At 37.6% G+C, this 27,164-nt stretch overlaps 1 protein-coding gene across 3 annotated transcripts in view; it reads right to left on the minus strand.

Annotated features, from left to right (window-relative positions):
• Positions 1 to 278: 278 nt before the first annotated feature.
• LAMP2 (lysosomal associated membrane protein 2) overlaps positions 279 to 27,164 on the minus strand; it is a 43,168-nt gene continuing 16,282 nt past the window's right edge. Inside the window, exons 4-9 of one of the 3 annotated variants that reach the window (XM_003779715.5) lie at positions 22,981 to 23,139; positions 21,857 to 22,041; positions 20,309 to 20,431; positions 16,604 to 16,667; positions 15,736 to 15,900; positions 279 to 2,684 (exon numbers count right to left, since the gene is read on the minus strand). In XM_003779715.5, coding sequence (XP_003779763.1) covers positions 2,542 to 2,684; positions 15,736 to 15,900; positions 16,604 to 16,667; positions 20,309 to 20,431; positions 21,857 to 22,041; positions 22,981 to 23,139 — 839 coding nt within the window. In that variant the 3' untranslated portion in view covers positions 279 to 2,541. Of the gene's footprint in view, positions 2,685 to 4,979; positions 5,503 to 10,529; positions 13,337 to 15,735; positions 15,901 to 16,603; positions 16,668 to 20,308; positions 20,432 to 21,856; positions 22,042 to 22,980; positions 23,140 to 27,164 lie in introns of those variants that run through there. The other 2 variants (XM_003779714.5, XM_002832058.6) reach the window with 2 other exon arrangements.

Consider the following 27,164-nt stretch of genomic DNA (forward strand, 5'->3'; position numbering starts at 1 on the left):
TAGGTCCCCCTATTTGAGGTGTCTGTACTAAAGGTTCTGTACTAGTGCCTTCCTAATGACAGGACTTGGTTAAGTTGCAGATCTATGACATCCTATGATTCCTGTTGACAATCCAAGAGACTAGAATTTAAGAAACTTAGATTATACAATTAAGTCTAAGCTCTTAAGGCTGAGCATATGGAATAAAAATGAGGTTATCCATAGTGGCATGGAATGTATGATCTTTATTAATTTTTAATCCATCAATCTAAAATCACACATACTAGATCAAACAGAAGTACCACAGTATGCTTTATTTTGCAGGTATTAATTTGTTCTCTAAATTGATACATCCAAAACTATAGTTAGCAGCAAGCATCAGTTCTTCCAAAGCAGCTTAGGTGAAAAACAATTCTTTACATTCACCAGTTCAAAGTCGTACTGTCTGATCCACTGTTGTATTGACATAAAATTGAACTCAGTAGGCAAAGCTAATTGAACACTCAGCTCATAGATTTTGAGCTTCCTTTATCTTATTGGAGTTGAAGCAGTTTTTAACCCTCTGTTAATATTCTGTATTTTAATTCTCAAAGAATTAAACACACATATTTTCTAATTAAGATAGAGCCATGATAACTATTGAGGAATTAGTGATATTAGTCTCATACCCAAAAGGTAGAACACTTTTAAATGAACCCATAATTTTGAATGTATCTGAGTTTCCAATTTATATGCTTAGCAAGGTCACAAGCTGATTTTATTAATCTGGCTTCTAGACAATCATCTCAAAAATATGTATTGAAATGAAGCCACTGTTCTTTATGATGCCATCATTTTAACCAAATGCTTTTAAAACAAATAAGCAGTTGTTCTCAAAAGAGAACATTTTGAAAGAAAACATTCTTTACATACTTAGCAAATAGAGGAGAGTGTGAATCTGCATGTCAGAGCTATAGAGTTCTAGAGGAGTTGTAGTTGAGCAATCTAACTTTCTACTCCAGTTTTTGAGATGTACGTTTTTGAGATGTACATATAGAGAAGGCAGTAGAGAAAGATCTTGATAAATTTTCTTTAACAAAAATTTGTAATTCCAGTTATCGGCAAAGGGTTCTGGCATGAGTTAATGGCAGCAATACAGTGGTGAGCTTCTGCATTGTGCTGAGAGGTAGATTGGGACTTAATCCTTGGAATGAATAACCAACTCACTTTATTTAAGGTTCAGGCTTAATTTTTTTAATCCAAAAAAAATTTCTGAAGTGAAGGCAGATCTTTGGGAACTTTTGTTTTTAGTTAAATGTAGAGATAAAATAGCTTGATAAAATAAACATCTGCCTTACACTAATGACAGGTGTACAAAGCAGCCATTTGAACCCTAGACAACTTCAACACTGCTTCCAAATAAAAGGGCAATTCAACAGCTGAACCAATCAAGCAGACACAGGGATGAGTGGTCTCCAGTACCTTACTCCAGAAGCCGGAGCCATTAGCAGTCCCTACAGGGATATAAGTCTATATCAAGATCAACAAATGTACAGAATAATCTTGGTCCAGCTTTGGCTAGGTAGGCATCTGACTGATGACATATCAGGGCCCACTAACCTCTAGAGTAAGCACTTGTTGCTGTGAGAAAAAAGAAATCAATATATTAAAAATATCAACTAGAGCATATTCACGTAGGGAATGGGAGAGTGCAGGAGGCACACAAACAAAGTATATAGAGTTTTTGTTTTCAGTGCAGGATAAATGAACCTTCTTAACAAGTTAAGGCTCTGAGGGAAAAAAACTTTCTAAACCATAACCTTAATAAACCATAACCCATACAGGTGTTCCAAACACCTTTTTTAAAAAAAGCTGGAGGTCTTACTTCATCCTTCAGTATAAATGTCAAGTCTGAGATAATCAGTATATTCCAAACTCTAGAACAACAACAACAAAAAAAGAAATCTCCTTGTTAAAATATAGTAGCTATTAACAGTAATGAAGAAGACAGCCAAACTTTTGCTATTAAATACAGTATCATGAAGCCATTTCTTTCTTAACTAACAGAAAAATACAGATTTAAATAATGCTGATCAGGAGGTGGGGAAAGGAGGTCTTATCATGAACCAAATTTCGTGTCTGCCACCAATGAAAATGAATCCATTATGTTCTTATTTCCTGAAGCAAGTTAAATTCTTTAACACCTTTGATTTTGCAAATAATATCAAAGTAGTAAAATATAAGTAACTGTAACATATAAAATTACACATCAGTAAAACTGCTTTCATAATTGGATCCAGGGGCTTAAAATCATTATTTACTTAAAAAATTCTAAACCACAATTTTTCTTTTAATTATACTTTAACAAAGGAAGAAAAAAAAAAAACAGAAAAAAATTGGTCCTAATATATTTTGTCTTAAATAAGTGTACTCATGCCCAAGTTAGCTAGGAACTCACTGAAGTTAGTCTGCATATCTTAAACAATCTATTGCACAGCATGTCCTGGCTTTTAGCCAATGGAAACGTAACTTCTAATTGAAAACAAAAAAGAACAAAAAACAAAAAACACTAGATTTAATTGATTACACAGACTGATAACCAGTACGACTTTTCCTTCTTCCAATCATATAAGAGATAAAGACAACAATTATAAGGAAGCCCAAGGCCACACCCACTGCAACAGGAATAAGAAAGTTGAGGTCAGAGTCAGCAGAACATTCTTCAGCTGTTAGAAAAGAACAGACAGCAAGGAAAGGAAATTAGTAAAGAATGCAATTAAGTAGTAAAAAGCATGCAAGAAACAAGCATTTTGAAAGTGTACATAGCTTAGTCTTTTATAGCATTACCTCTATTTTCTTATTTGCTCAATATCTCATTATCACTTTATCTAAAATCACATGAAATTCCTTAGTACGAAAAGCAGAAGGTAAGGGAAGAATGGGAAGGGTCTAAAATAGAGAATTGTGCTTGCCTAATATGTTTTGATTTTAGGTTTGATTATCTAATGACACTGGGTTAGGGAGCCATCCTCTACACTTAAAACCACTGCCTGTGTATTTCCCTACTCTCTTTCTCCTTTGTCACATCTATAATTAAAGTATAAATAAGAATTCTGTGTAATAAAATTTAAGTTAAAAAAGACTTAGGATCAAGAATGCAGTATATATATACATATATGTGTGCATATATATATGTATATATATGTATACGTGTATATATATGTGTGTATATATATGTGTGTGTATATATATGTGTGTATATATATATACACAATTATTTTTAGCTGAGCGGTGGCCTGGAAGAATAACAGCAGTATCTAATGCATTGCAGTCCATTCCACCGAACCGCCAGGAAAGCAACATGTGCAATGTAGATTTTGAGTTCTGGATTCAGACAGAACTGAGTTTAAATCTTGACTCCTTCCAGTACTAGCCAAAGGACCTTGGGCAAGTTATTTAAACTGGGCCTCACTTTCCTCATCTGTAAGAAGGGGATAATAATACCTATAAGGTATTTGAGGATTAAATACAATTATATTTCTAAAGCATCTGATACACATCAGGAGGTCAACAAGTGTTCATTCTCTTCTCTTTTCCTCTTATGCTCATGATCCATCTGAGGAGGATTAGGTTTTGAAGTAGCAAACAGAGATTAAAATAGGAGTGTTTTGGTATATTACTACTGAAAAAGCCCATATTAGTATTAAAAAAAAACTTAAGCAAAACACAGTACGGAAGCCCAAAGTGCCCAATTCTGATCTCATAATTTCAAGTGTAAACCAGCTGTTGTTTTACTGTTGAGTGACTAGATTTCATTAGGGGCAATTTTTATCAAAATGCTAATAATAGTTTTGTTGCCCACTTGATATGGAACCTCAATGAACTTCACTCCCCTTTCTGTAAATAATCGTTAAGGTCCTTTCCAGTAATAGCTAATGAAATTAACAAAATGTGTTATCTGGTGTGATTTACGATTAAGCAATAACTTGTATTTTTCTTCTAATTTTAACTTTTCCTCCTCTTGTACTTTTACCATTCATAAAAATGTTGCTACGGTTCTGAGTATATAACACTCATCTCAGTAACCACACGTTAGCCTATGTTGAAAGAATTTACTATATTTTACCGAAAGCTCTCAAAGACTGAGAGCTGGGTAACAAGATACACTGTACTGTTAATCAGGAAGTTATAGAAACTCTGATCATGCCCATATATACATACAATGGGTTAATAATACTTCAACATGGAAGTCTTCTAGTCTATTAGCCTTCCTTCTTTATCTCTGTTTCATGTCTGTGCTACTCTTATACCATGAAATATGCTTCAACAAGGGCTGATTATCTAGCTCATTTTAATGCCAACAGCTTCTCTTTACACCCCCATGTATGCACTGCCCCACAGGGGCCATCTTGAAGAAACAAGAGCCTAGTTGCTATGTTTCACTGCCTCCCTTCTGAGATTGCTGTTAGCTTACATTTCATAAGTACCACACTGATGACAACACTAAATAGATTTTAATGCTCCAGAGATCAACAAGATGAGGTAGAGAAACACAACACAATCTGTCCTAATTAGTTCATAGAATATTTCTATCTTTCAATACTAATCAGGCATCCAAAGAAGAACAAAACAAGAAACAAAAAAGCAAGTGGCTAAATATGCTTGAATCTTTCCAGTCTATATTGCTGAAAAACAAACAATTATCTTAAAAACTCTAATTACGAAGCCAGTTTAAGTTCTGTTGTAGCCTCTTGGGTCTGTATCATCCCTAGGGAAAAATCACAGCCTTGAGGTACTAACTTCATGCTTAACTTGAACTCAGAGAAATCAGCAAAAGTCACATAACCTTTAAAATGCTGATGGTCCTGAGGACATTCTCTACTTCATTCAACTGAAAACCAAGTTTAAGCATATCTGATGGGCATTTATACCACATCAATATTTATTTAATGAACTTTATGCAAAGGCACATTGATGAGTTTAAATCACTATAGTCCTTATACATTGAAACAGAACACCAGTAGTGAAATGATATTTATTAATTCCATTAAGACACAACTACATATTTTATTCTTATAATGGCCATGTTAATAAGTTCAAGGCATACTTCAAGGTTAGGATCAAAATTTGGCCAGGGCTTCTTAAGATAGACCTTAAAACATTGCACGTTGATGTTCTTTGGAACAAGTTTGTCTCCAGGACCAGTAAATATGACACTTTGGATTTTAAGCTGATTAAAGAGAACAGGTTTTATTAATAAAGACTGATCTCAAAATGCTGGGATTTATCAAAGAATTAAAGTTTCAACATATCAATTTTAAGAAACAAAGTGTTTCAACAACTGAGAGGTAAGAAAACCTTGTTATTTGCATGTATTTTTATATAATCAATCAGGTTGCAGATTCTAAAATTGCTCATATCCAGCATGATGGTGCTTGAGACCAATAAAATAAGCCAGCAACACTAGAATAAGTACTCCTGCCAAGGCTGCTCCCACCGCTATGGGCACAAGGAAGTTGTCGTCATCTGCACTACAGTCTTGAGCTAGATGTGGAGAAAGGACAATTGAGAACAGAAACAGTGACAAACTTTCAAATCTGTGTATTTTGAGTAAAATGACAGCACTTCCTAACACATACATTTTGGTTTTCTATACCAAGGTAACAAGTCATTGGCATTTCATTATCAGCAAATGAGATGTTCCACAAAAGTGATTTTCCAAATAACCAAATAATACACTTTTAAGTACCAAGTAAAAATGCAGTCATTTTGGATGAAAAATGTATAACATGGTCACATACTTCCCAGATTTCTTAAACAGAACATAATGAACAAATATAATTAGCCTTGCCTTGATGATCAGGCCGTGAGCTTTCAGAGGCAAACTGTTATGATGTCGAAGAAGCACAATGCTTCAAATATTGCTGTTAAGTATTAACTCACTGAATGAACAAGTATACAAAGCAGACATAAGAACTCAATACATTACAATCTGGGGTCATTTACTAATGGGAAAAGAGATATAAGAGATATAAGCGGGCCCTGATGACATAACTGTTTGCCTCAAGATGCTCAGTCTAGTGTGAGAGTCAGACAAGAAAAATCAGTGGTTATAATTTCAAAATGTGTTGTGGTAGGAGCAGGCAACACAAAGTGCCATGGAAAAATTTCAGAGGCACACTCAAGTTCAGCCTTATTACATAAGACACACTTTCAAAAGGTGACACTTGAGCTGAGATTTTAAGGATGAATAGGAATTAACGATGCAAGTAATGGGGGAAGGGCATTCCAGGTATAAGAAATAGCACAGACAAAAATATGGAGAGTAAAAAGACACAGCACTTCAAGGGAAACGCAAGCAGGTTGGCATAGCTAGAACAATGGATCAAAAGGTTATTTTTGGCTGGACAGAAGGCAGAAGAAGTGTGCAGGGACCCAGGTCACAAAGGTACTATATGCTCTTAGGTAGTCTGGCCTTATCCTGATGAAAAAAAAATTCAGCAGCAGGATATTAAGCAGGATTTCATTTCAGAAGTTATGGCAGATGGAGGTAGTAAGGTAGGAGGCATCTTTATCACCAGAGTCCAGGTAACCAATAATATTGTCCTGAGCTGGATTAATGAAGTGCAGAAGAAAAGCAGAAGGCACTGACTGGAGATCAAATTAGAAGGCAAAATTGACCAAATGGATGTAGGGGGTGTAGGAGGAGGAGATAATAGAATGGTTTCCAATTCCACACTTGACTGATTATGTAGATGCTGGTGCCATTCTATAAAAGAGGAAGAATATATGCATTTCAGTTTTTTGTAGTTATATGGAGCAGGGGGTAAAAAGGATACGTGGAAGAGAGAGATGCTCAGTTTTGGATATGTGAGTTTAAGATTCCTGTGTCCTTAGTTGAGCATAGTGGCTTACGCCTGTAGTCCTAGCTACTTGGGAAGCTGAGATGGGAGAACTGTTTGAGCCCAGGAGTTCAAGACCAGCCTGGGCAGTATATCGAGAACGCATCTCAAAAAAAAAAAAAAAAAATGACAATGTCCTAACCAAGTGGCTATATGAACCTAAGTGGTAGTTAAAACATGGGCAAGAACATTTCTTAGTAAGGGGAAGTAGAATAAAAAGAGGATCAGAGACAAAAACCCTTGGGAACACCAATACCTGTGGGATAGACAATGGAGTAGGAAAAAGATGTAAAAGGGCAGATAGAAAATGGCGCCAGAGAAGCTAAGGATGGAAAGTTTCAATTAGGGTGGAAAGACAGCAAATAATAGTAGAAAGCTTTGAAACATGTCCATTGCCTCTAGCAATATGAAGGGTGGGAGATATCAGTAAAATTGCTGCAGGTTTAAGAGGGAATGGGAAGTGATTGGTTAGGACATCAAGAACTTGGGCAGGGTAACAAATACAATACTCATTTTGAGAAGTTTAGAATGATTAAGGCAGGACAAAAGGGAGGTAATTAGAAGGGGGACATAGGGACAAGAAAGGATAGCTTCAGGTTAGAAGAACTTAAATAGGATGAGGGAAAGAGCCATTAGCAATTGACAGAAGATGCTGAATGGTACAAGTTCTCCTACAAGTTAAGAGATTGGATTCCAAAAGCATAAGACATAAGAACTCAATACATAACAATCTGGGGTCACTTAGTAATGGGAAAAGAGAGATAAATGGGCCTTGATGACATAACTGTTTGCCTCAGTTTAACCAGGAAAAGAAAACCTACTCTGAGACTGGAGAGGAGGAAGGAATGGTACAGATGGATACACTTGCAGGAAGGAAGTTAACTGCTATTTCTATTTCCCATTTCCTGTGTCTTGTTGCCCTAGTTCTCTGCCTAGCTTGCAGTCTACCAGGGACTGATAAATCAGATAACTAAGCTTATTAGAACTGTATCAAAGATAGGACAAATAGACTGCATGGCAATTCTGATTGTGCTTGCATTCAAGAAATGTGCCAAGCTTTCCCCGCCACCCCCACTAGCCTCTGGGGCAATAACTAGGAACAAAATGCAACCCTGGAGTTTATGAACTTTTCTGACATTGACTTTGGCTGCCAGTTCAATTATTTTTTTTACTTGCTTCTTGGTTCTGTTAAGAATCCAGAGAGCTGAGGTTGCCAGATGTGACCTGTGAATAGATGGTGTTAAGAATCCCCAGTTAGCACCTCCCCTACAATTTCCCAAATTACCACCCAGCCCATAAACTATTAGGTGACATGTACCATAAAGTATTATGCCGTGGGTTTAATATAACTTGGCTTTTTAAAAATTCATTAGTAGATTAATTTCTTATTCTGGCAACAGACTCATAGTTCTCTCTTTCCCATATTGGGTATTTGACCTAGTACTGAAACGACTTTCATAAATACTGCCAATAAGGCTTTCATGTAAGACAAATATTCCCAGAGTAGCTCAAAAAGGCAATTCCGCTAATACAAAGATCTTTCTAGATACTGTCACTTACTTAAAATGCTCTCAATTAGTATGTGAAATATTAATTTATAATAACTATTGATTGTATGAATTCAACCTTTAAAAATTATTTAGTTAATGGAAAAAAATTTTGGTAAAACAGTAACTTTAATGGGATCACATTCTGAAGAAAAGAAAATCTCATCCTTTAAGTCATTTTGATCTGATCTACTTGCCTAACGTATACTTAACGCTGTATTGAAAATGCTTCTGGGGAAAAGAAAAGCGTATTTGCAGAAGAATTTAATAGCCATAGAAGCAATAAAGATTTTTAAAGATTAAAAAGTTCCATGGCCACTAAAATTTCAGTAAGAAGTTTCATGTAGATTAAAAATGCTGTTAATCTTCAATTTTCTGCCAGTTCAGACATTTTTCAAATACAATTTTCAACACAAGAACTGGAAAGCTGAGGTATACATTTACAACAAAAACTAATAAAACTTCTCTTAAAAACCAGTTGAGGCCAGGCACAGTGGCTCATGCCTATAATAACAGCAGTTCAGGAGGTCGAGGCAGGCAGATCACTTGAGGTCAGGAATTCGAGACCAGCCTGGCCAACATGGCAAAACCCCATCTCTACTAAAAAAATAAAAAGGTAGCCGAGTGTGGTGGCACTCGTCTGTAATCCCAGCTACTTGGGAGGCTGAGGCATAAGAATTGCTTGAACCTGGGAGGCGGAGGTTGCAGTGAGCTGAGATCGCACCACTATACACACTCCAGCCTGGGCAACAGAGCGAGACTCCATCTCAAACAAAACAAAACAAACAAACGAGTCAAAACTTCTTTTTGGAAGGATCAACATTAAGAAGCACATTCTTAGGTGATATTTTATTTGTTATATTCATTTTATATCTATAATCAAACTGTGTTAAGTAAATCACATGCATCTGAAAAGATTTGTGAAGCTACTCAGTATCATTCATGAATATCTATACCAGTTTCAAAGACAAGAAATGGTGATTATTAACACAGAAAGTTAGCTACCAGGATAAAAGAAAAGGAGATGGGTGGAAGATGAGCCCACGACAATTTAACATTATCTACCTAAATAAACAGATGAAATACTATCATCTTAAAAATGTACAAGTCTTATAAGAATTCCTCCTGAAAAACTGCAGGAAACTTAAGTGGTACATTTTACACTCAACTTATAGGATGTTCTTGATACGTAACAAGTAGCTTATCAGATTCCTTCTAAAATACTAAGATGTATGAAATACTAAGATGCATTCCGCTGAAATGCAAATTATCACTCAAAGAAATGAGTAGCAGGATTTTAAAGCCCCCACCCACTGGATGAAGAAATTGAGACACTAGAAGTTAAACAACTTGGCCAAAGACAATGGTAGTTAACTGCAGAGTTTGCAGCCATGATGACTAACTGGCATTCACATGGCTTAACTGGGTAATTCAGAGAAAAGTTACCAGCTACATTGCTAAGTTTTCTTATGTGATATAGTAAGGTGACTAGGTAACTATCCGTATATGGAAATTGGAAGGCTCAAGTATTTTAGGGTGATCTAAGTAAGAGAGAGACTGCACACAATCCTACGTTGGTTCAGATCAATAGCTCAATATGTATGGCTGCAATGTAAAGCTACTATGTAGAGATATTAAATATTAACCTCAACTTAGGAATTGAGAAAAGTGTACAAAGAGATACTCCGAAGCTTTTATTATGAAATAAATATTCTAGATCACTGGTTCCCTAACTGACTATGCATCAGATTCAGCAGGGGAGCTTACACACACACACACACACACACACACACACAGAGACACTCTCTCTCTCTCTCTCTCTGTGTGTGTCTCCTCATTAGACCTACTACGTTAAATCCTCTAAGGATGGAGCCTGGAATCTATTTTTATAAAACACTTCGCAGGTGAATCTTATTCTGTAGCCTGCCTACTATCAATCGAGGCCTATGTATGGGACTATTCTTCCAGATAGTAATATACAGACAGAACATCAGAACATTTTGCAAATAATTTAGTTCTACTTCTAAACATTTCTAAAGTTTTTCCATTTGAAAGAAATTGCCATTATGTAGTATACAAAATCTTGACTTTAACCAACGGGAAAAAATGTGAGCAAATTGCCTTAAGAAATAAAAGAATCTTTATTGTTTTAGAAGCAATTTTGAGCAAACAGACAGGCAAATATCTAAAGATACCATACATCAACTAGTGGTTTAAACATTTGAAGAAAAAACATGGAAAGTATTTACATGGACCAGTTTCTTTATACAAATGCTAAAACATGAAAAACACCCAAAACCAGATAGAGCGTTACCATCAAGGTATGAATCTAGTAATACAAATAAAACTACAAAAGGTACAAAGAACATGTAGCTATAGGAAATAATAGTGTAAATAGCAGTATATAAACTGGCCCATGTAAAATACAAAAATATTCACTGAAATCAGGTTTTCTATAAAACAGTGTTTATTAGAGGTATTTTACTATGAATCAGGCATATAATCTGAATGTAGAAACTTTTAGAAATATTAACAGCATTCAGTCAGTGCCACGCACTTGTGCTTCCAATTATTTTTTTAAAGCTGCTTTGTTTTGACTCATGTGAAATAGTTAAGGCCTACATTCTTATACACATTATCCATCTTATAAGGTTAACAATTTTACACTAAAACACAGTTTAAATTAAAAATGATTTTGAAAAATCACATCTATATTTAATCCTTAAGAAGTGTTTTAAGCTGGTAATGCAGCTCGCTGCAGCTCTAAGAGAGGGGTTAGTCAGGAATCTGATCTTGAGCCATAAAGGTTTTCAGGCTAAACAAAGAGCAAATTTAAGTGACGGAAAATATTTATAATTCCAATATAACTCAGTTATATTGTTATAAAAATACACATGCTAGCATGCAACTGCCTATATATGTCTGTGTGTATATATATATATATATATGTATGTCTGTGTGTGTATTGATCCATTCAATATCAATATTTTGGAACCCAGACATTTTCTCATTTTCTAGTGAATGGGAGGCACATAATCCCCCCACCACACACAAAAAAAAAAAACCCACAGGAACCTTCCATATATGGCTGCATATTAACAATTTTAATATTTGCTCAGCCATTCCAACACACACCAAAAAAGTTCTCCTAGAAGTAGCAAGAAATATTTGATGTGTTAACTATCAAGCTGATGTATTTTGCTTTCTCCTATAAACATTAGGTGGTACACGGTAATTTGACAATTGGTGCATCTCTCAGAGCACAAAACTGAACACAAAGCACGTGAATTAATAATGATTCTACCATAACGAATAACAACAATGAAAGTTTTGATTAGCACAGAACCATTTAAATGTGAAAGCCAAATTAGTGATGTTGTAGCAATCAATGCAAGCTGGAAACAAAGAACAACTTTTTAATGGATTAAGATAAAACCAAGACTTTTGGGTTAGATGCAAGTTTTGTTTGTTCATTTTGTTTTGTTTTGTTTTGAGACGGAGTTTCGTTTTTGTTGCCCAGGCTGGAGTGCAATGGTGCGCTCTTGGTTCACCGTAACCTCTGCCTCCCGGGTTCAAGTGATTCTCCTGCCTCAGCCTCCCGAGTAACTGGGATTACAGGCGCCCACCACCACGCCCAGCTAATTTTTTGTATTTCTAATAGAGATGGGGTTTCACCATGTTGGCCAGGCTGGTCTCAAACTCCTGGCCTCAAGTGATCCACCCACCTCGGCCTCCCAAAGTGCTGGGATTACAGGCATGAGCTGCCACGCCCAGCCTAGATGCAAGTTATTTTATAAGTGTAAGTGCACTTCATTATCTAGGTTCTAGGACACACTGGCATTTCTTAAGAAAAAGAAAATAATAAAATACATCACTACCAACAAGAAATATTGGAAGGCTAAAGAGAAATCTGCATTAATTTTAGTACTGCATACAGAGGCCAATTTATGAGCACAAAGTACTAATGCCCTCAATTGGCACTGGCAAGCAACTATCTCTAAAGCACCTAAAAAATGGATTGAAATGCCCAGTTGGAATAGTCTTATATATTGCAATTTAAAAGATGAAATATCCAGTTTTTTTAAAAAAAAGATTAAACAATAAAATTAATACCTACTCTAAATTTTAAAAAGCTTTTGTATCTTTTGTCATTACAGCCACATAAATACAAATGTATTCAAAAAGCATTAGAAAAGCATTTATTGCTAAGAACATAATAATACCAGCCCCTGTTCAAATCTACTATTATATCTCTCAAAGGTCAAATATGCAGCAATGCCAAAGTAGCTAAGTTAACCTGCAAACAAAAATCACACACACACACACACACACACACACACACACGCACACACACACACACCAAAAAAAAAAAGAGCAAAAGGAGCAAGTACAAATCCACTGTAGAACATGTTGTTCCAACTCAACTACCGGCAGGGAAAAAAAATCTCTTTTTCAAAAATTGTTTTTTCTAAACTGTGTATTTTTAGTCTGAATGTCTAAAATGAAAACACTGAAATACTAATTCAAGACAGTAAAATAGAACTTATAATCCAGTGATTTTGCACATCTTTTGCTGTAAAAATAACAGTTTTTAATTCCTTGGTTGGAAACACCAAAGTCAGGCAACTAATTTGTAGTTGATAGTTTTTTGTTTAAGTTTGAAATCCCCCATACTACCCATTCTAAAGAGCTGGACTGCAACTAAATATACCTTAAGTTGACCAGTATTGCATGTTGGAACTTGTACTTGCTTTTTTCTTTTGTAACAGAGATCACGTATTGATTAGTGTTACAGAGTCTGATATCCAGCATAACTTTTTCTTCTGCCAATTACGTAAGCAATCACTATAACGATAATCAAGCCTGAAAGACCAGCACCAACTATAATTGGGATTAGAATGGTGTCATCATCCAGCGAACACTCTTGGGCTGTAGGTGAGAAAAAGTGTGTAACAAATAATGAGTATAATTACAAAAGAATGTCCCGAAGTCAAAGATGTTGATTTAAAAGTCTGAAATGTTCTGACAAGATCAACTTCAAGTAACTAAAACAGGTATATTTTTATGATAAAGCTATAGAAAATAGAGAACTGTTCCAGAATTAATATTCTAAGACTTTCTTTGTCCTTTCATTTGTTTATGTGTATATATGCAGATATTCATATATATGAATACATGTATATTCATTTACATCTATAAACACAGCTCATATTGTAATGTGCATATATTATATGCACATTATATATGTGTGCATATATATTTGATATATATGTGATATATATAATGTGAGCATATACATATATACACACACGTATATTTTTGTTTATATTCCAAGTCCTTTCCAAAATAGGCATATTACTTTATCAGAAATAAAGGGAGCTAATCTAGCCCACTTTTACATAGCCAGATTAGCCTCTCAGTGGGAGCGTAAATGTCTTTTGGGAAAGTGGAAACAGGATCAGGAAGGTATCATGTGATGAGAATAGCCAGGCTGGCTCTGGAGTCTCTTTAGGGTCAGGGGTCAGCAAGCTGTAGCCCATGGGCCAGATCTGGTCCAAGAGCTAAAAATGGCCTTTACATTTTTAAATGGTTGAAAAAAATATTTTGTGACACATGAGAGCATATAAAATTCAAATTCCAGTGTCCATAAATAAGGTTTTATTGGAACCCAGCCACAGTCATCTGTTTACGTGTTGCTGTTTTCGTGCTACAATAGCAGGGTTGAATAGTTGTGACAGAGACCATATGGCCCCAAAGCCTAAAACACTTACTGTTTGGAACTTTAAAGTTTGCAGATCGTGACTTAGTACATACAATTTTAGTGGCTGCAAAGTCAAGAAACTGGGACCTCTTACTAATTTGAGTGTGCTTACTGCATTTCTTATCTGGTCAGGGTTGGCAGCCTATGGGGGCTATTTTCTTCTATTTCTAGAAAGTGGTCTGATCCAGTAAAATCCAATCAACACTCTTCTGCCTTATTGCAATTCTATTTCTTTCCCCATACAGTCAAATATTACCTATGTGGTGTATTTATAGGTACCCACAGCCAAGAACCTAGTTCCACAAATAGATTATACATTCAATATCAGTATTAAATGTTGTATATCTCTTTGGGTGATATTTTTAATTCTATGTACATAAAAACCAAAGTTTCAAAGTAAGAGAAAGAGCACAGCTCATCTCTATTACAGGTGACTAGATAAACAGTCTTGAAGTGATGATACTAATACTGCAAATGATTTTAAACTGTAAACACAAATCTGGACTTAAAATTAGGGGAATAATGAAGGGGACCCAGATAAAAAGTCCAAAAATAAAGCTACTAAAGGATCAAAATAATTGAAGTACATAAGCAAAACAGGCAAAAGGGAAAATGAATTCTTGAAAATATTTTTAAAGTGTAACTAACGTCTTTAATCGCAAGAATGGTAGGGTGGAGAGCCCAATTTATTGTGGCCTAACCAAGTCAGACTAGGTATTCAACACCATTGCAAAAGTAGTCGAATGGCTCACAGTATATTCGCTTTTAAACACAGCTTCCACATTTCCTTCCAAACCATTGAATTAATGGTTGAAAAGGATGTGGATGCCTGGAATAGCTCTGCTCAACGGAGTTGTGATCCACAAACCCCCAATTTTAGGTAATAGGCTTAAAAGGACAAGTCAATTAAGGAATTTTATGTGCTTTTTTTCTTCATGCAAATTTTAATCTTGTAATGCCAAATATGTCTTTCGTATGAAATATTCGTATGAAGACATTATAATGAGCCCTTCAAAAGGGTTTCATTAAAAATCTAATAAATACCACCATTATCCCTGAGTGATCTTCAAAAAGCCTCATTCACACTGGCACATGCTTTGAAAACTCTCCAGATCATTTTGGCTGGTAAAAACATAGTTCATGATATTTGAGGCTTTGCTACCGCTCTTTATCTTTTGTCTTAACAAAATCAGACCAAACTGCTTTCATTCAGGTATGAAAATGTTTCCAGTGAGAAGACGGCCTCAGGAAGCAGATGCAAGATGCTCAAAGCTGCCGCTCCCAAGTGCCATCTTCCCTACAAACTAAAACCCATACCTCAAATAAAGCTCACTTAAAGCTTCTATCAGTTTTAGCTTTAAGAACTTCTTTTGCAAATGATTTTAAGATCACAAAAACATCTCGGTTGAGCAAAATGATGAGCCAAATATAGAGTTTCACAATTTGCTCAAGGCTATGAATTCATATTCCTCTATTTCAACGTTTAAATGTCTATGATTCAAAGGAAAAGCCACCTATCAGTCAACATAAGAACATAAATTATTAATGAAGTTTGCTTGATTCTTACCTGTAGAATACTTTCCTTGTGTCACATTGAAAGGCTGAACCCTTAGATCAAAGGTATTTATCTGAAATGCTCCAGACACTGAAACAGTCTGCTCTTTGTTGCACATATAAGAACTTCCCAGGGGGGCATCCCAGTAGCTGAGATTGTTATTTGCAATGCTGAAAACTTCAAAGAAAAGAAACAGGTTTTTAACTTCTTATCCTATCAACATCAAAAATGGGAAAGTTGGCCAGGCACAGTGGCTCACGCCTGTAATTCCAGCACTTTGGGAAGCCAAGGTGGGCAGATCGCGTGAGCCCAGGAGATCAAGACCAGCCTGGGCAACATGGCGAAACCCTGTCTCTACAAAAAATACAAAAAAAAATTAGCTGGGCATGATGGTGCACACCTGTAGTCCCAGCTACCTAGGAGGCTGAGGTGGGTAGTTGGCTTGAACCTGGGATTGAGCTGTGGTCACGCCCCTGCAATCTAGCCTGGGCATAGAGCGAGACCCTGTCTCAAAAAAAAAAAAAAAGGAACAGTCCTCAGGGTTTTTCAGTGAAGTATGGGAGCCTGAGGGACAAGATGAACTCACAAAAAGCAATTCTTACCATAACTAGGTTCCCTTATCTTTCTATAGATGTTTCTATAGTCTAGAAATCAGTCACATCCTTAATTATTATCTACTCTACTTTGAAAAAATGGGATACAGAAAAAGACAGAACATCATAGTTCTAAGTTACTGATTTTAAGGTATGATCAAGGTACACTTTTTACATAGCATCTTCTGTTTCATTAAATAAGGCACTATTTGGTAATAAGACCATTGTAATTTCTAATCCTTCAGGGTAACCCACAGTCTTTTTCCCCAGGCCAATGCTTCGCTTACCGGAGCCATTAACCAAATACATGCTGATGTTCACTTCCTTCAGATAAAAGCGGTTTTCATTTTTCTGTTTGAAAAAGAGCTTCCAGTTAATTAACATATCACAACTGTCTACAGATAACAGATACGGTTAATATCCACAGAAGAAAAGCAATCTAGCACTATTACACAGAAGAAGAAACCATGCAGTAGAATAAACTGCAACTAAGTAAAAGAGAACTCATAATCTGACAGAAACCCCTTTCCTCTGTGTTTTGTTTTCAACTTTTGGAGCACAGGTGTAGTCATGTGGATCTCAGACACTTGAAGATTTATGGCCTCAATTTTATTCCTCCTGTCACTTGCTGAGCCCTCACCACCTCTAGCCTGGATCACAGCGGCCGCTTAAGTGGGCTCCCTGCCTTTCAGCCCCTCCAGCCCTAATCTTTCCTTTTCACTGCTATTATCTTTCTGAAGTACTCATCTGATCAGCCAGTCATTCTAATAATTTCAGAGTGCAAGTGCTCCAGGAGCTACCAAAATGAACCACACTTCAATCCTGCCTTCACCCTGTTTGCAATCTGCCAGGGAAGGTAAGATAAACACATAAACAACCATATTACAAAAAAGAAAGTGAGAAGTCATGAAAATAGGAGAGAAATCACTTCCAAATAAGGGAGGAGAAAAAGTAATGCCAGCTTAGGGATGGGGCATTTTGAACCGGGCAGGATTCTCTTAGGAAACAAGCGGGAAAAGGGGTATTCGAGAGAGCAAGAGTATAAATAACGGTAGTTAGAAAATAAGCATAATCTCAAATTTTTATGCTAGCATTTGAGCACTTACTAAGTGCCCAGCACTGTTCTTAAAACTTTACATATGATGCTTCGCTGAGTAAGTACAACACTCCTATGCAATAGGTGCTGTTATCATCCCCATTTTGGGAGTATGGCTGCGGAGTCTATGTAATTATTATTACTATGTTCTCCTACCTCACAAGAAGTGCATAGAGGACAGGATGAGGGAAGCACCCTGAAGGAACCGAAGGAAACATAAGGTTCATACAGAAGGAGTGAAGGCTGAAAATGCAGGCTGCATTGCATGGGAGAAAAGAAGGCTTGAACTACCCAGCCATGGACTTTAGATGTTACCTTGTTGGCAAAAGAGAAACATTGTGAGGCAGGCAGACCACGAGGTCAGGAGACCGAGACCATCCTGGCTAACATGGTGAAATCCCGTCTCTATTAAAAATACAAAAAATTAGTCAGGCGTGGTGGCATATGCCTGTAGTTCCAGCTATTTGGGAAGCTGAGGCAGGAGAATCGCTTGAATCTGGGAGGCGGAGGTTGTAGTGAGCTGAGGTCTCGCTACTGCACTCCAGCCTGGGTGACAGAGCGAGACTCCGTCAAAGAAAGAAAAGAAAAGAAGGAAAAGAAGAAAGAAGGAAGGAGGGAGGGAAGGAAGGAAGGAAGGAAGGAAGGAAGGAAGGAAGGAAGGAAAAGAAAAGAAAGAAAGAGAAACACTGATGGAGAGATGTGCTTTAGGAAGGTTAAGTTGATGTAGAACAATGGAGAAGGTGAGGAAGAGGAGCAATCAGGCAGGAGCTGTTTGAATGGTCCAGGCAAGAGGTAATGTGGACTGGACCCAGAGCAAAGGCAATGGGGAGTAAAAGCTAGGGGACAGACTTCAGAGAAATTTCAGGAAGAAGCATAATGGAGGACTTCACACCTTCATCACATCTCTCCTTGACTTAGGCTACATCTTGGCTTTGCATTCAAGACTCCACAATTTGTCCCAATGACTTTTCCATATTTTCACTAAACGTATAACACTCCTCATTCTCCCAGCTGGTCTTGATTATGCCCTTTATCCAGGGATAACCTGCACTTTCCCACTTACTCTCCTTATCTCCCTACCAATACAAATCAGACCCATCCTTGAAGGCCCAGCTCAAATGCCATCTCTGCCATTAAACCTTCCTGACTCTCCTCCAGCCAGAATTAACCTCTCCCTCCTCCATTCTCCTGCAGCACTTTGTACTATTCTCTGGTCTGGCACTCATCCCATTTCATATACACCTTCCACAGTACTCTACTGCCTACAGAATCGAGTTCAAAAGCCTTGGCATGGCATGTAGGCCTTTCACAAAAATGGTAATTATTTGCAGATTTCTCCCATTACCACTAAACTGTGGGCACTTTAAGAATACTGGCTTTCTTCTTCATAACCCACCATAGCAGCCTGCACATAACGCACTCGAATTCTATAAATTCTCCTAAGGAGCATCTATCATGACAGGGTTGAAGGCAATAATGGGCCCCACTGAACTCTGGGGACATTGCAGGTGTCTCTTGATTTTTCAGAGTTCCTGTAGCATGATTAAAATGTCACTATTTTGGATTACGTTTTAAAATAGCCTGCTGGGTAAATTAAATATTGTAATTCTTAAATACTAAACATTGCCGTATGAGAGTCAAGAGAAATCATGTTCCTTTTAGGAGTCTACCACAGCTAGAAAGATCAAACTCAATCATTTGAAAGGGAATAAACCCAAAATACTACTTTCCTCGTTCTTATTGACCATAACCTCTATTAGGTAACTTTAAAAAGAGAATGTGCCTGAGGCTGGCTTTTACCATACTGGAGAGGACAAATTTAATTAGACATTTTCAATAGTAATTCACTGGTCACATGGTACTTTAACAGAGGAATTATTTGAATGCTGGAAAAAGGAACATTTTTGTAAACCTTTCCAAAATATAAGTGCCTAATGTAATCCTCAATTACTCGGCATATATTCTAAAGAGAAAAATGTGCTTTAGACTCAAAATACCAAGATCACATATGAAATAACAAGATACCTAATTTTTATATATCAGATGTCGAGATTATTTCCCCATCCCCAAACACAGTAATCTGACTTAAAAGCAGAACTGGTTTTTATCTAATTATACAATATTTTTAGTTTGAGAATAGTTGGTGGTTCAACATTTTCCCTCACTTATAGCTATCTTCTATTCCACCAGTCTCATTTGCCACAACATGTTCACACATACATCCCTTCACAGAAATTATGGGAATAATAATTGCTTCTGAGAAGGTGGAAATAAAGGTCCCCGATGATTAATTTATGCTAGCAAGAAGTAGAACAGGTATGCTTAACCCAAAACCTTCTGTTTAGGTTTCAGCTCTTGATCAACAACAAAAACCTGAATGCTGCCATTATAAATTGTCCTGATTTAATGAATTCATACACACACTTAACACAGAGCTTTGTACATAGTAAGTACTCAATAGATGTTACCTATTTTTATTACTGACACTATTACAAATAATATAGCCTCCAAATGGCTTCAAATAGTATCACAGAAAAACATAAGCGCTACCTAACCAATAACAGAGAAAAAATTATCATGGAAATTACTTATGTATGGATAGATTAGACAATTGTGGTGTTTTTTTTTTTTTGATGTGAGTTAATTCTTGCTTCTACCCTAGAGTCTGTCTAATGGCAAAATGGCCACTCTTGGTGAATATTAATGCAAGAGTCCAGTCCACAGACCATTGCACAGACTCTGAGGGATGAACAGGGATGAATGGACTACACTTTATAATTGAGTACTGTAGAACTGGAAGATAAAGCTAAATATCCCCCTCCCCCCATGCAACTATTTAGACTTTCAGATGTGTTTCTAAGAGAATGAACCTAACTTTAAAAAATCTGTTACTCACCACAGCAAAGACAAAGTCAAGATACTTAATGGTGCTGCTATTGAGTCTAAGTAGAGCAGTGTGAGAACGGCAGCTGCCTGTGGAGTGAGTTGTATTGGGGTTGATGTTAATAACTGAAGCAACCTTCAGGAGAAGAAGAAAGGGAAAAGGTACAGGTTAGCTATAAAAGTGGCCAGCAAAGCCTTATACTCTACCAAAACCAACTTCAGCGTAGAATAAAAAATCTTTTGTCTGGATACTTAAATTCATGGTGTCTTAACTTTCAAACAAAGTTGGCATGGGTCCTCAAGCTATGACTCAGACAACTTAAAAAAAAAAAACAAGAGGGAAGCTTCTACAGTAATGAGCCAAATGAAAACACACATTTTTATGGAGCACAAGAGCCATCTGTCTCGCTTGTTTAAGTCACAAGATCCTGGAAATCGGATTTGTTTCTTGGCACTCCCTCTATAGCCTGAGTGGAACATTGCAACTAGAAGTGCCATCATGTACTTGGGCATGTCTACACGATCCGAGTCATCAAATAGCTGGAGAAACGGATAGCTGTGCCATTCCCGTACGCCAACCTACAGTGCATTTCAGATCAAAGTGTGAAGGAGTTATATTTTACACTGACCGAAATAAAGGCCAATTGTTTGTACTCTGATCCACTGATGGCAAATAGAATCTAAACCCCAAAGAGTACTTTAAACTGCTAGGTTTTCTGCCGGCCAACACAACACCTGAAAGTGACATTAACACTTCATGGTTATAGTAACTCCTAACTAATCAAAGCTCAACAAGCCAACATGAAATCTCCATTTAAAACTGAATCAGGCTGGGCGCAGTGGCTCACGCCTGTAATTCCAGCACTTTGGGAGGCTGAGGCGGGTGGATCACTTGAGGTCAGGAGTTCAAGACCAGCCTGGCCAACATGGTAAAACCCCATTTCTACTAAAAATACAAAAAAATTAGTTGTGCGTGGCAGTGCACGTCTGTAATCCCAGCTACTTGGGTACTTGGGAGGCTGAGGCAGGAGAATCACTTAAACCCTGGAGGCGGAGGTTGCAGTGAGCCAAGATCATGCCACTGCACTCCAGCCTGGGTGACAATGTGAGACTCCATCTCAAAAAAAAAAAAAAAAGAAAAGAAAAGAAAAAGCTGGGCGTGGTGGCTCATGCCTGTAATCCCAGCACTTTGGGAGGCCGAGACAGGCGGAGCATGAGGTCAGGAGATCGAGACCATCCTGGCTAACAGGGTGAAACCCTGTCTCTACTAAAAAAAAACAAAAAATTAGCCGGGCATGGTGGCAGGCGCCTGTAGTCCCAGCAACTCGGGAGGCTGAGGCAGGAGAATGGCGTGAACCCAGGAGGCAGAGTTTGCAGTGAGCCGAGATCGCACCACTGCACTCCAGCCTGGGGGACAGAGCGAGACTCCATCTCAAACAAACAAACAAACAAACAAAAACCGAAATCATTCTAGTAACACTACCTTTGGGCTGAAGGTAGGATACGCAATATTTGAAATGAAATGCCAAAAGGATGTATTGATAAAAATAGACACCTATACCTTATCCTGAGTGATGTTCAGCTGCAGCCCCATGGTAGCCAGCAGACAAGTATCATTGCCATTATTAACTGAATAGGTTCCAGCTTCTGGTTTTTCCTTTGGAGTAGGTGTTGTAGTAGGAGATGGCACAGTGGTGTGTACGGTGGGTGCCACTGTTGAAGTTTTGTCTTTATCACACAGGAACTCTAAAACAAGCAAAAAGGGACAAAAGAAACCAAAGCGGACATTTTCTTAATTCATAGGCCAGGGAAAACCAAAAAAAATTCTCATAATAGAAGTCCAAAAGGGTTATATTAGGGGAAGAGAATATCTTGTTAGTATATTTTAAACTAAATTAGGCAGAGGTTCTTAAACTGCTGCTTCATATACAGAATATCTACATGACGACATAGCAGACAAACTCAGGACACATCCCTATGCTTTATCTGCTCACACATGGCCACATACTCGTCTTTTTCAGACCCTTAAATCTTTTTATTCCCAAAGAACTTTGCCTGCCTCTGATATGAAATTCAGAGAGTTAAGTCTTAAATTTTTTGATTCCTTATTCCCACATACAACCACCATAACGAAGGATACTGTTTACTAGAAAAAAGCTTAGAAATCATCAAAGGACTTAAATACAAATGAACCATTTATTTGCATTAGCCCTATGGCAAATCATAGGCATTTCAACCTCTTCTTAGGAAGTGTTAGTAGTTTTCCAGAACTGGTGAATGAGAAATTATTACCTTTCCATAAAGCTATATAAAAATTATAAAATCAACTTTAAAAATTCAAGATTAGAACATGAATCTGATTTCTAGGCTTTGGTCTTGGAACCGCTAAAAAAGCTGATAATCAAGCTATCTGAGGATCTGTTCAAACAATGATTAGGTTTTATCAGCTGAGAACAGTATAGGTAGTGTCTTTTAAAAAACCATTCCACAACATGTACATCAAAAACTTTAAATTGTAAGATCCACAAAAATAAGAATTGCTTTTACAAAAACTTTATAGCCTAGTAGAAGCTATGAATAAACCTCAATATATAAATGCTTTCAGATAATGACTTCAATGAAAGCTACCTGGTATACCCTACTCTTAAATTAGGATCCAAGTACAGAAATATATACTTTACTCACCATTTGTGCTCACTGTGCCATTTTGGACAAAAGCTTGTACAAGAACATCCCAATAGTGTTGGACAACATCATTCTTTTCCAAAGTTGATAAACTATTGCATCTAAAAAGGTCATTCAATGGAATTTTGATGGCCAAAAGTTCATCAACAGTAAGAATTCCTATAAAACAAGATTAACAATGGCTATTTCCAAGAAGGTAGGAGAAAAGTGATAATATAAATATATTTGTATAGGTTTTCTTCTTCTCTCTGCCTGCCCTACCCCAGGCCCAAAGTGACAAAGGGTATAGCATGCTCAAGCGCATGACCAGTTCACTGTGGCTAAAACATAAGGAGTAAGGGGGAAGAAGAAATGGGGGTTAGGGGCTGGGCACAGTGGCCTATGCCTGTAATCCCAGCACTTTGGGAGGCCGAGGTGGGTGGATCACCTGAGGTCAGGAGTTTGAGACCAGCCTGACCAACATGGTGAAACCCCGTCTCTACTAAAAAGATAATAATTAGCTGGGCATGGTGGCAGGTGCCTGTAATCCCAGTTACTTGGGAGGCTAAGGCAGGAGAATCGCTTGAACCCGGGAGATGGAGGTTGCAGTGAGCCAAGATCGCCCATTGCACTACAGCCTGGATGACAAGAGCAAAATTCTGTCTCAAGAAAAAAAAAAAAAGAAAAAAGAAAAAAGAAAAAGAAATGGGGGTTAAGAAGGAAAGACAACTTGCAGGTGACCATACTTTGAAGTATCTTCTATGATCTAAGGCCAGTTTGGGCTTTTCTTTTTAGCAGTCGAGGGCTAGCCTCAATTTTTAAAGCAGAAAATAACATATATATAATTTATTTTAAGGAAGATAGCAAATTTGTAGGGGATAGGCAGGGGGAAAAACTTTTCAGGGAAGCCACTTAAGAGGGAAACCAGAGGGTGATGGTCTGGTTAAGGTGAAGGGTAAGAGAGGGTTGCCTAAACTAAGATGGTGTGGGGCAGTAGAAAGAGAGCAAAGAAGCCAAACTGAAAACACTTATCTATGGTAGAATCAACAGGACTTAGTGACTATAACTAAGGAAGCAAGAGAGATGGATTAATCATACATTTGTATAGTAAATCCTTATTTTTGTTTTACTAGTCCCAAGTAGGTTATATTAACTCCATGAGCTTACAGAACCTCTTCCTGGATTAAATTTAAAGATGATTCCATTTCAGGGAATCTTCAGAATATGAAAGCAGTAAGTTACAGCCATTTCATGTAGTTTTTATTAGCCTGTGTATAGTGAAACTTCAAAAGACGATGATCACCCAAGTGGTTTGGCTTCTTTTGGAGAAGTAGCAAGAAAGGAAAGTATCCAAGGTCCTTAATATAGGCCGCCTTCTGTGCCTCTCCATCATGTAGCAAGCAGCCATATAATGCTGCCTTGGCACCCCCTAATGGCCATAGGAATTAAAAAACAAAACAAAACAAAACAAAAAACCAATGAACTAGAACATTTTTCCAGAATTGCTTCTCACCGTTAACAAAAATGAATAGATACGTGACTGGCTGTATATAGACAGACTTCAAAAACAAATCAGCAAAAAAACAACTTGCAGACATATTGGAGTTATGCTATGAATAGCTTTTTTTAAACTATGTATTGTTTATGAACACGTACTTATATAGTAAAAAACAAACATAAAGACAGGAAGGTTATACCCCAAATTTGTGAAAGTGTTTGCCTCTTAGCAGGCAAGGAGGAAAATGGGTCTGGGGAGTGAAGACAAAGGAAATATCAACTGTATCATCAACGTTTTATCTTTTTAATCAAAAAGTGACACAAACATTAAAAAAACAGCATTTATTAATTCTGGATAATGGGTACATATGGGTCTGCTATATTAGTCTCTGTATACATATATAATCTTTATAGATACATAATCTTTATATATATGTATATGTAGAGCCTTTTAAAAAACCCTTATTATATATGTAACTTATATATATATATAATTTTTTTTTGAGATGGAGTCTTGCTCTGTTGCCCAGGTTGGAGTGCAATGGCATGATGTGAGCTCACTGCAACCTCCACCTCCTAGGTTCAAACGATTCTCATGCCTCAACCTCCCAAGTAGCTGGAATTACAGGTGCGCGCCACCACGCCCAGCTAATTTTCATATTTTTAGTAGAGATGGTGTTTCACCATGTTGGTCTCGAACTTCTGACCTCAGGTTATCTGCCTGCCTCGGCCTCCCAAAGTGCTGGGATTACAGGCACAAGCCACCACACCTGGCCCGTACATTTCTATATTTTAATCACGAAAAAAATTTTAAAAAGAAAAAAGCAGCTTCAATGTTACTTCAATTATCAGATGCCTAAAAATAAATTAGTAGATTTTATTTTTTGAGACAGAATGTCGCTATGTTGCCCAGGCTAGTCTCACACTCCTGAGCTCAAGCGATCTGCCTGGCCTTCCAAAGTGTTGGGATTACAGGCATTGAGTCACTGCACCTGGCCTAAATTAGTTTTTTGTTGTTGTTGTTGGGGGTGGGTAGGGAAGGGTCTCCCTCTGTTGCCCAGGCTAGAGTGCAGTGGCGTAATCTTGGCTCACCACAACCTCCGCCTCCCGGGTTCAAGCGATTCTCCTGCTTTAGCCTCCCGAGTAGCTGGGATTACAGGCACGCACCACTACCACCCGGCTAATTTTTGTATTTTTAGTAGAGACAGGGTTTCACCATGTTGGCCAGGCTGGTCTCAATCTCCTAACCTCAAATGATCCACCAGCCTCAGCCTCCCAAAGTGCTGGGATTACAGGTGTGAGCCACTGCGCCCAGCCATAAATTAGTATTCTTGAAACACTGAACTATATAAAAAAAAATTATCAATAGTCCATTTCAGGAAGCCATTTAACATTCCAAATAGTTTCAAATATTATTATATAGAAGGTAGTAATTTAAAAAGTAATCCTCCCTTTGTTTTAAATAAAAGGAGAAAGAGAAAAGTGTTAACATTTCAGGGTCCATAGTTTTTCTATCCAAATATGTCAGATTAAACACCTCCTCCTAATAACTGCTAACAACTGCTGCCCCCGTAGTCCAGGCATTTATTACATCAGCCCTTGATTACTATAACAGCTTCTTAAGCTGGCATCTCTGCCTGTAGCCTCCTCACTTCTCAACTAATCCTGCAGAATATTCTTTATAAGCTACTGTCTCTGCTTTTGTTATATCATTCTCCTGCTTTAAAAACCTAAAATGATTCCCCAGTGCCTACCCCATCAAGCTAAATGTCTTTCCTTGGCTTCCAAGGCCCCCTATAATTTAGGCCCACTTCATTTAGCCAACTTTATTTTCCTTCTGCTACACACACAGCCTCTGATTTAATCAGGCAGCTCTCCAATTACTGCCACATATGCTATGCTTCCCCCTGCTGGAAACATCCTGCTCAAAATCCTCTGCTTACTCAAATTCTACCATTAGCTGAGTTTCAGCTCAGGTCCTACTTCTCTACCAAGCTTTCTCACTACTCTAACACACACTGAGCCTTCCTTTATCACTCCTCCTAATCAGGACCACTTGTGGGAACACGGGAACACTTTTAAATCAGCCAGTCTTTTTTTTTTTTTGAGACAGGGTCTCTCTCTCTCTCTCTCTCTCTCTCTCTCACTTGTGGGAACACGGGAACACTTTTAAATCAGCCAGTCTTTTTTTTTTTTTGAGACAGGGTCTCTCTCTCTCTCTCTCTCTCTGTCATCCAGGCTGAGTGTAGTGGTGTGATCACAGCTCACTGGAGCCTCAACCTCCTGGGCTCAAGCGATCCTCCACCCCAGCCACCCAGGTAGCTGGGACCACAGGCACACGCCACCACACCTGGCTATTTTTTTTTTTTTTTTTTGTAGAGATAAAGTCTTAATATGTTGCCCAGGCTAGTCTTGAACACCCTGGCTCAAGCGATCAGCCTGCCCCAGCCACCCAAAGTGCTGGGATTACAGGCATGAGCTACCATTCTCGAACTAAATCAGGCACTCTTAACCACAGGGATCTACATATGGGTTCAGAGACTATGTTCCATATGCAAAGTTTACTGTGTACTTTTTCTTTATTGAGAGGGAGTCTAAAGCTTTCCTCACACTGTCAGAAGAGATTTATGAACCCTCTACTCCCTCAAACAAAAATGCAAACAACAACAACAAAATCAGACTGAGCTCAATGTTTTCCAATTTTTCCA

The sequence above is a fragment of the Pongo abelii genome, chromosome X (genome assembly GCF_028885655.2).
Source record: "Pongo abelii isolate AG06213 chromosome X, NHGRI_mPonAbe1-v2.0_pri, whole genome shotgun sequence".
NCBI lineage: Eukaryota > Metazoa > Chordata > Mammalia > Primates > Hominidae > Pongo > Pongo abelii.